The following is a 10371-nucleotide window of genomic DNA, read 5'->3' as shown; positions in this document are numbered from 1 at the left end:
GTGTAGAGCTATACTTTAATCTCAGTGTGCAGAGAGCATTTGATAGGAATACTGGTGAGGAAGAGGCAGTGCAGAGATATACTGTATTATAGAAATATCTTCTAGACTAATCAAAACCTCAAGACTGGCGTTCCTTAAAGAATGATTCTCTCCTCTTACCGCATCCACAAGAAAAGCAGAATTATTATTATGATAAAAAGACAACTAACATCCCGTGGAGTAGAACCAGAGCTCTTTGGCTTTTAAATGTGCATGGTTATATTTGCTCCGGTAAGCTTCATTTCTTGTTGTAGACATTTGCTGTATCGATATTTTATTTTTATTTCTTAATGTTTGTTGTGGCTCACGATTGGATTAATAGGGCTAATTAATTCTGATTCAGTCAAGCCTATAGTGTTTATCTTGTAATGATTTGATCACATATTTAATTTTGTCCATGACTGGAAGTATACTGGTTGAAGAGGAACTGTGTAGTTTCTTTTGAATTGTTGATGATGCAAAAACATTTTCAGTTATGTGTAATAACATAACAATAGCAGGCTGTGATTTTACCAGGGAAAGATAAGACCCAGGAGATGAGGAAGGCAGACATACGCGTGACAGACAGACAGACAATCAGATAGATAGATAGATAGATAGATAGATAGATAGATAGATAGATAGATAGATAGATAGATAGATGGATTGATAGATCGAGAGAAACAGAGAGAAGCTATGCTGTAATACTTCAAAAAGTTTGTGTCACCCTGTGATGCTGTGAGAACCCTGTGGTGCACAACAGGCAGCTCAGTGTGCTGTCTTCCCATCTTTAAAATATTCATCTTTTAAAATCAATGATAACATTAAAGAGCCGTACTTGAATTTAACGAAGCGAAATGAGATACTCGGATACTGTAGTTGTGGCCATGTTTGCAGTTGGTGTTGACATTCATGTAATATGTAATGCTATTGCAGTAGGTATTATTAGATAGGCATATGTAATTAAGGTGATCATAGCAGTGCATTCCAGAAAGGTGCATTTCATTGATTTAAGTTGAAAGGCTACAGTATGCGGATGCTTTTTTGATGCTTTTTTTGTTTAGCAAATGACAAAGTGCCTTTACCATAATATAGAACATAGTTATTCTTTCACTGACAAAATGTAGGAAGCCAAGTCTCTACTACTAGATGATGCACAGCCTATATTCTGCTAAGTTAAAATCATATTGGCAGTTGATATTAAGTTTGTTTGTCTGTTTATCTATTTATTTAACTTTGTTCTGTTATTTATTTCCTAGATTTTTGCCATCTGTGCTTTTGCAACATGTGGAGGATACTATGGACAGCTGCGGGTTAAGGTGGACTGTGCAGATAGAAGGCAGAGTAACCTCAGCATCAACATTGACTTTGCATATCCTTTCAGGTGCTGTACTGTATGTGTTTTACTGTCAATATACAGTAGGCTCTATGCCAGGGGTCTTCAACGTTTTCAGTCCAAGGACCCCTTAGTTGAGAGAGAGATGAAGCAGGGACCCCCACAACCTTTTCAGAGATTCCATATAGTTTCATCGTTTGACAGCACAATCATCAGAGTATTTTGGATTCATGTCAATTTGTGTTTTCAGATTTTTAACCACTTGAACTGTCAATACATAATAAACTTGACCTTTCACTCTGTACTTAGTCTGCTCTTTTTCCCTTCTACACCAAAGCTCTTTGCCAAAAAATAGCCGATCTACAAGCTCACAACGCCTCGCAACGCGAGGCGTTGTGAGCGAGGCGCGAGGCGTTGTGAGCTTGTAGATCGGCTATTTTTGGCAAAAGTTCTCAGAATATGGACGCTAGGGTTCAAGTGGTTAATATAAAAAAAGGAGAAAAAAAGTTTCTACCACTCAATTGATTTGGAGGACCCCCTGTAGTAGCTCTGGGGAGGGGTCCCGGACCCCCTGTTGAAGACCCCTGCTCTATGCACACTATTGGAACGACACTGGGCCTCTTCCTTACTTCCTTCACAGCGGTTACCAATGATACTGATTAAGGCTCTGTTCCATTCCGGTCAAACAGAGTCAGGGTGTGCATGTTGGCAACACTGGAAACATTCTGCTACACCAGTGGGTCTCAAAGTGTGGTCCAGTTAAGACTCGTTCAGTTTTAGGCAAGGAATATTGGAGGAAGAGACACCAATGTCATTTTCGCTATCACGCAATTCCAAACGGCAGATTCATCGCACCATGGGTGCCAAACTGCAGCAGGAAGTTCGGTAGAATACACTGGAGTCAGTGGAAGCCTGTGGACCAGCTCATGCATGAACAAACACTATTTCTGAACAATTCAGACCTTTATAAAATACTCATCTCAGGAAAATAAAAGAAGACATGTCACACATCTTTTTTTGCTGTGTTGATTTTCGATGTGCGCACTGCGTAATTTTATAGAGGTATCTATAAAATGTGCCTGTCGGCATATTGACGCGGACCCCAATAAAATGATGTACTGTGCAGTGTGCACATCGAAAAGCAAGTGATTAGAAAACAACCTCTGATATGTCTTCTTTTATATTTCTGAACCGATTAAATGAAATTTAGAACAAAAGCACACCTAGTGTGAAGTGAACCGTGCTATTTATGAGTTAATTTCATGAAGCATCCGGTGAAGCTTGGCCAATGTGACCCAGGACGTACAACAAACTTTAGTTTTAAGCTGCTCCTTCCAGGAGCACCGCTCCAAAACTTGCATAATATGCATGCTCAGCCAATAAGAAACCTATTCTTCTATGGGGGCTGTCACTATCTAAGAACAGCAAAGACTCCCCATAGCCAATCCTCCAGTTTTCAGCAACCAGTGGAACAGCAGGGCATCTCATTAGAGGGCTCAACCATGTGATCATGGAGCGTACTGTGTAACTATCACACACAAAGGATTTTACCCTCCAACAGATGTCTAAATGCAGGAATAAAGTTAACCATTTATTTCAACAAATGGAATAAGGTTAAACTTGGCATTAAAGGCTCCGCTTTCTGAGATGTTCTCTGAATTTTGTCCGAGCAGTAGGCAAAACTGCAGGGAACGTTAAGCAAAACCCCCATAGGGATACAATAGTAGTACAATAGCAATACATTGACATATTAGTTTGAATCAGCAGACATAAAATCACAAGTATTGGAGCCTATGCCAGACAATGATCAAAAGGTGGATGCTGGGGTGGAGGAGACAGCTAATCATGCAGCAGCGGATGCGAAGCAGGCAGGACAAGAAGAGCTATAGTGAATGCAAGCCGCATTTAAAGGAGCCTCCAATGCGTGAGCTTTGATTGGATTATGACAGTGTGACGTAATGAGCAGCAGAGCTGTGAATGAGGAATAGGAATACTGTAGGAGCTGACTGACAGATACAGCTGAGGAAGGCGAGACTTGCGTGTCCTGCATGAACTAACGCTATGCTTCATTTTATTTTAGATTACAACAAGTGCACTTCAAAGCCCCCTTGTGTGAGAAGCACAAACATGAGGTGTTCTTCCTCCAGGGGGATTTCTCCTCGGCAGCTCAGTTTTTCGTGACAGTGGGCGTGTTTGCCTTCCTTTACTCCCTGCTGGCGACCATCGTGTACATCTTCTACCAGAAGAAGTACCAAGAAAACAACAGAGGCCCACTCGTGGTCAGTGAGTTCACATCTTTAAAGTGCGGGTGCCATGATTTTTTCCCCCTCTAAAACATGATTATCTACTAGTATGATTTTATTTTATGAAGATTTTTTTTCCAAAAAAGTGTACAGAAAGAGTTAAAATTATGTTTTTATGTGGCCACACCCACCAGTTCATTGGTATGCGTGGTTGTCATCGTGGGTGGTGACCCAGCTGAAGTTAGCCACACCCACATATGTTGGGTGAATGGTAATTAGGGGAGGGGTTGATTCTGTGATGTAATAAGTATCTGTGTTTTTGGACCGGCACGTTTGACCCCACAAGGTGGCAGCCTCCAGCTAAAACCCAAATAGAAAGGCAATACATAATTGCTCATAACAACCACACCAGGGGGTCTAATGAAGTACTGTCAACCTCCTAGACACATGAAAACCAGAAAAAGTACAAAACTATGGCACCGCCTCTTTAAATCCCAGACACAGTTATCAGTGTATAAGTACAGTGTTTCCAAACCTTTTCAGTGGGGACCCCCACACGCTATACAAGCTCACAGCGAGGCGTTGTGAGATTGTAGATCAGCTATTTATGGCCTATTTCTTATATTATTTGACAATTTGGCCAATGATTCACCAATATGGTCTTTTTATTCTGTCTTTGTAGTATTAAAAAGGTCTTGAAAGTCCTTAAATTGTCACTTCACTGTCATCTGGGGGACTCCCAAAACCAGTGGGGTCCCGGCCCACAGGTTGAGAACGACCATATTAATAGTGAATCAGTTTAAACTGAATTGTTCCTTGTGACAAATCTTTCAGTTATTTCATCCAATATATCAAGACTGTCTCTTTATAATAATGCTCCTTATACGGTCCTTTTTCTCTCCTGAACAGGATTTTGTTGTTACGGTCATATTCTCCTTGCTCTGGCTGGTCGGTTCTTGCACATGGGCCAAGGCTCTCTCCGATGTCAAGGACGCCACAGACCCCACCCAGGTCCTTCTGCTCATCACTGCTTGCAGGGCTTATGAGAATAGATGTACAGCTACCCAGGAGCCTCTCTGGACAGGCCTAAACTCATCTGTGGTAGGTATTCAGTAGCCTGGGATCCAGCCTGCTTGCTACGCTCTGCATTTTGTTTTTCTCACTCTGCTTTACAGTCTGGAAATCTCCGTGCCCAAACAGGTGAAAACGACTTGTGGCTTCTGATTGGTCTGTGGAGTGTTGTCCAATGTAAACCTCAAGTCACTTCCTGACTTGCATACGTAATGGAAATCCGAGTCAAACCCTGGCCAGGCTGACAATGCGTGCGACGGGCGTTATGCGACCCGGCAACTACTGGCGATCGATAGCAGGCGAAGAGGCGATAGTCGAAAAGTGGGCGGAGGAATGTCATCCAAAAACATGAAAATATTTTATCATATTGTCCAGCGAGAGCCAATCAAATTCATGTGTTGCTTTGTTTACCCAATGCAGTACGTAAACGGTAGTGGCGGCAGGAACACACACTAGGAGATTTTTATTGAGTCGCTGGCTGTTAAAACGTACCGTCAGAAGTGAGGGGAAAAAGCCTAACCTGGCGAATCAGGCTGTCCTAGGCTAGGTATTCAGATGCCAAAGTGGAACATGTGGTTGGCCACTGATTTAAATAAGATATTTATTTTTACTCCAAGAAACAGAATTTTGTATCTCTGCCCTTCTCCCATCTCTATAGGTTTTTGGTTTCATTAATCTGATCCTATGGGCCGGCAATATATGGTTTGTCTTTAAGGAGACGTACTGGTACAAAACGGGCCAACGGTATCCGACCAGGAGCGCTTCGGGTAAACGTTCCAGTGGATCAATGAGGCAACGGCTCTACAGCGAAAGCAGCTTCGACCAACAGGGTGACCAACAGGGTGAAGGTCTCGATCATCAGACCTACCGACAACAGAGTGTAAGTGAGTCGGAGGGGAATTTAGGTAGCATCAATCAGTCCCTGGGAAGCTTTGGCTTACCCCACACAAAGCTAGGCACAGGGGGCACACCGATCATCTATGGCCAGGAGAGCAGGACTACCCGGAAGGGGACAATGATATTGATCAAGGAGATTTAGATTCTGAGATATAGATTTCAGACAATAAGGCAGTGGTTTTCAACCTTTTTCATATCAAGGTCCATTATTTATTCAGCATTTGAGCCATGGACCGCCCAAAAAAACCTTGTGTTATCGTTGTATAAGATATTGTCCTCAATTCCATGCTGATGTGGTGCCATAGGAGACATAACTGGCAAATGACCAAGATAAAAAAAAAAAAAAAAATCTACATTCTCTCATTGTTTAGACTTCTTGTAAATTAAGTAATGCAGATCTTAAACAATAATTTAACTCTTGAGATTACGTTTGTTTGTTTGTGAGTGTGTCCGTCACGTTTGTGTGTCTGTGTACAGACGGAAATGATCAGTGTCACGTGATAAACAAATATCATTGAGATTTGCTTATTCCATTTCGATTGGCTATGATGTAATTCCAAGGCTTGTGGAAGTATTTCTTCTAGGTGCTTCAATGTGGTGGACAAGTTCAAATATCTCGGTCTCATCATTAGGGACCATTAATTGTGATGATGATGATGATGATGATGATGATGATGATGATGATGATGATGATGATTATGATTATTATGACGTTCAGTGACAGTGCTGTAGCCTATATTGTATGCACAAACCAATATGTTGTCATGTAAATTGTGAAGATTGCTCTTTTTTAAAAGCCTATTGTGGTGCAACTACAGTACATAACAGTTAGCTATAATAAGTTACACATGTGGCATAATAATGATATTTTATTTTTACTACAAAATTTACTCAAGTAAAAGTACAAAGTTATTGGTATCAAAATGTACTTGAAGTATCAAAAGTAGAATTTAAGTACTCATTATGCAGAATGTCCCATTTCACAAGTTTTCAGAAAACACAAAATGTATAAAAATAGCAAGTTCTCAATAGCCGAAATGTATACAATATTTTCCTTTGAGATGTAGTGGAGGAGGTAAAAGTATTGAAAATTGGAAATACTCCAGTAAAGTAAAATTATCTCACAATTGTCACAATAACTACAGTACTTGGGTAAATTTACTGAATACTGATATGGATACTGGATAAAACAACTCCTGCCACTTGTCTACTATATGGCATTTGGAGCATATTATTTCATACTCTGATGAGCCAATAATGGTATCATTCTGCTTGTCACTGAATTGTACCTTCCATGGGTTAGAAAGAAACATTTTCTGAACTTGGCAGGAAATATAAGAAGATGAAGTAGAAGTATTAGCGGTGTAGTTGTTTGGGCAAAAAGTGTGCGTGCTTGTGTGTGTGTGCGCGCGCGCGCATGTGTGTGTGTGTGTGTGTGTGTGTCCCTGCAAGCAAGCCTGCACTGGCCCTGTCCAGGCCCACTTAGGGCTGGCCAAACGGCCCCCTGTAGGCGGCCCACACTGGGCCCCAGAGGGTTTGAACATCGGCAAAGTGTTGGCCCCAAAGTGCTGGGCCTGCGTGGGCAGCCCTTACTTAGCCCTCACATTGTGAGGGCTAAGTATGGGCTGCCCTCACAAGCCTACACTGGGCCGGCATAGGCCCACTTGGGGCCCTGAATAGGCAGCCCTCACTTGGCCCTCAGGAAGCCCTATTTACTGCCCTAACTAGGCCCTCACTATGCCCACAATGGTTTTGTCTATTTCCTCTATTGCATCAATAATTATGTTTAAACCATTTCAAATACTGTAACTTAAATTCACTTTAGGAAAAAAAATTACTATTATTCTATTCATCTAAAATGTATAAAAAATAAATAACACCAGTCAAAGGGATTAAAATCAATGTATTTATTAAATGCAAAACAAATATAAAACAACACAACATATACATTCAGTAGAACAACATTGGGGTTTCCAATTTTCAATACTTTTACTTCACTATCTTAAAAGGCAGACATTATACTTTTATTCCACTACAATCATTTTAAAAATTTAGTTACTAGTTACTTTTTAGATTTTGATTATTATTAAAAACATACATTGCCCACCACAGCCCTATATACATTTCGGCCATTTGAAAAAAGAGCTCTACAAGCCTGTGATGTGACGCATAGTGAGCTAATAGATCTGCAATTTTCAAGATCTTACATTTGAAAACTTGTGAAATGGGACATCCAGCATAATGAGTACTTTCTACTTCTGGTACTTTAAGTAAATGTTGATACCAATACTTTTGTACTTTTACTTTGTTTGTTTTAGAGTATTCAGGGATTACGATAACATTATTTACATTCATCATCTCTTAATTAAATCCCTTATAACTACTCCTTATACCCTGACCTCAGCACTACCATGCAACTGTGGGTAAAAAAAAAAAAAAAGAGAAAATACAATGTCAGGAACTGAATAGCACAGTCTAACTTTGCAGCTTATTGTCAAGTGTTGATCTGGGTGGGGTGGATTGTGATTAAGGTCAAACAATAAACTGGAACGAAGGACCCAGAATATTAAGATTGTGTGATTGATTTCAAACAACAACAAAAGCACACACATTTTTAACAAATCGTTTTTTTTAAACAAACTATAAACAACAACAAAACAACCAACCTCCAGTCAGCCGTCAACGGCGAGTCCCCTATACCACCAGCCCACCTTGTAACTTGAGCCATGAGTACATTTTCCAGGATGTTTCTTCTCGTACTGCTCACAACCATTACCCAGGCTTGTCCTTTCTCATGGCTGAATTCATCTGGAAATATATAAAACATATTTATTATATCTGCATTTGAATTATTATATTATCTGCGTTTGTGTGTGTGTGTGTGTGTGTGTGTGCGTGCGTGTGTGCGTGCGTGTGTGTGTGAGAGTGTGAGACACACACATAGTGCTAACATGTTTATACTTCATTCCCATTGAAAAGCTTTGACAGAATCCACAGGTAGAATTAAACTTTGGTTGACCATGCCCTAAGGAACAAACAATAATCAATTTAATTCAAAAGCTCACCGTGCCTGGAGTGTCCTTGGAACTGTGACGCAGGAACTCTTCAACTATGGCTTGGAATGGCTTTGTCCCATTTTCTTGTATCCACTGTACCCTATAGATGGAGGTCTGCAAAATGTATCGGCCGAACTTAGTATGTTGTTTTTCAGCCACTCTGACATTTGCAGGACTTGCTCTGCAGTTACATCTGATTCTGTAATGAGCAGAGAAAAGAATACATTCTCACTTAGATCATCCGAGTTTACAATGTAAAGTTCTTTGTTGCAAAGAGCATACAGTCATCCACTTCGAAATGCAAGTGAGTTGAATATACTACGTTGTATTGACACCTTGATCTTGCTGTACCTGGCAGGATGACTCGGGTCTCTTCCCTCTTGTGGTGAATTCAACTGCCTGCCCTAGCGCTGTCGGCACCTTTTCCAGACATTGTGGAGGTGCTCCTCCGGATACCCTGATGCTGGTTTATGACTCCTCCCCGGGGTGAACCATTCATCTTAAAGTAAAGGAAATAAGCAGAAAGGAACACACACACGTTAGGAAACAACAGGCAGCAACACCAAGTTGACAATGTGTGTTCATAATTTGCTTTGTGCATTATATAGGATATAGTGTATAGTAGTTAGTCTAGACAATCCACCCATGTTAAAACAAGGTGATATATACTGCAGTTAGCGGCATTAGTATATAATCTGGCTAAGTCAGGCTATATAGTAGTAGCTTTACTTACATAGCGTGTGCCCTGGCAGTCCCTCAGGCATGGAAATTGATCCACTATCGATAATGCCAGGGTTGCCTTCATAGCTGAAGTTGGACTTACTGTAGACAATAGATATATAAATGCTACTAAGCAACCTAAACTATTAATTGAATACAGTCCTTACAAAATATTTTATGTAACAGCTTTTTGAAATGGATTGCTTGGATGGACCCCTACAGTATGTGGTTCACATAAGTGGAAATGTATCTACCACTAGTTAAAAAATTGCTTAATCTTGATTGATACTCACTTCTCTCCAAAGCGCTCTTCCATCAGGTGGGCATACAGTATGGACCATTGATATAGAGATTGATCAGGAGAGCTTCTTCTGAAGACCACAAAACAAACATTTCCGATCATCTATTTTGCTGAAGATCTAACAGATATTTTTAATAAAAAAGAGAAGGCAAAATAAATTAAAACTACAGAACATTAATTTCAAAATGTAGACTGTCTAGTCTACACCCTCCCCTCCCTACAGTCAATGAAGCAAGGCTGCAAAGCTGCTCGCACAGACAAAGTGAACTTACAAATGTTGCTCCATCTTCCACCAAAGCTCTTTGCTAGTCTGTAGGCAATACTGGTTGTGGTTCTGGTGCTGATATGGGCTGCAGCAAAATAGTAGGCTCTGGTGTGGGGCTAGAATAATAGAAAAGTATAAAAGTATGAAAAGAAAATTATTAGCACCAGGGTCAGAGCTACATTGTTAAAATGATAATAAAAAATAAAAAACATTTACACAAAACACTGCATACACTTACTATACAGTATAGTTCACCCTGTAATCCAGTGGTTCTCAATGTGTGGGTCAGGACCCTTCAGGGGATCTACAAGCTCACAACACCAGTTTGCGGTTGAACTTCTGAGCTTGTAGATCTGCCACTTTCACAATAATTACCAATGGAACCGAATCAAACAGTCCATGTGCTTGTCAGGGTTTGGGGGTCCCCAATTCAAATATAATATTTTTAGGGGGTCATCAATTCA

General features: G+C 40.5%; 1 protein-coding gene across 1 annotated transcript; it reads left to right on the top strand.

The window, feature by feature from the left end:
* Positions 1 to 246: 246 nt before the first annotated feature.
* LOC308287016 (synaptoporin-like) lies at positions 247 to 9111 on the top strand (the record flags this gene model as incomplete). The annotated part of the gene is made up of 6 exons (XM_080728137.1): positions 247 to 270; positions 1278 to 1402; positions 3435 to 3633; positions 4507 to 4698; positions 5327 to 5548; positions 8980 to 9111. 6 exons carry the CDS (start codon positions 247 to 249, stop codon positions 9109 to 9111), a joined length of 894 nt encoding a protein of 297 aa, XP_080584263.1.
* Positions 9112 to 10371: the final 1260 nt, after the last annotated feature.

The sequence above is a fragment of the Nannobrachium achirus genome (genome assembly GCF_963921795.1).
Source record: "Nannobrachium achirus genome assembly, chromosome: 6".
Taxonomy (NCBI): Eukaryota; Metazoa; Chordata; class Actinopteri; order Myctophiformes; family Myctophidae; genus Nannobrachium; species Nannobrachium achirus.
Note: the sequence above shows the minus strand (reverse complement) of the source record. Positions and strands in the feature narration are given on the sequence as shown.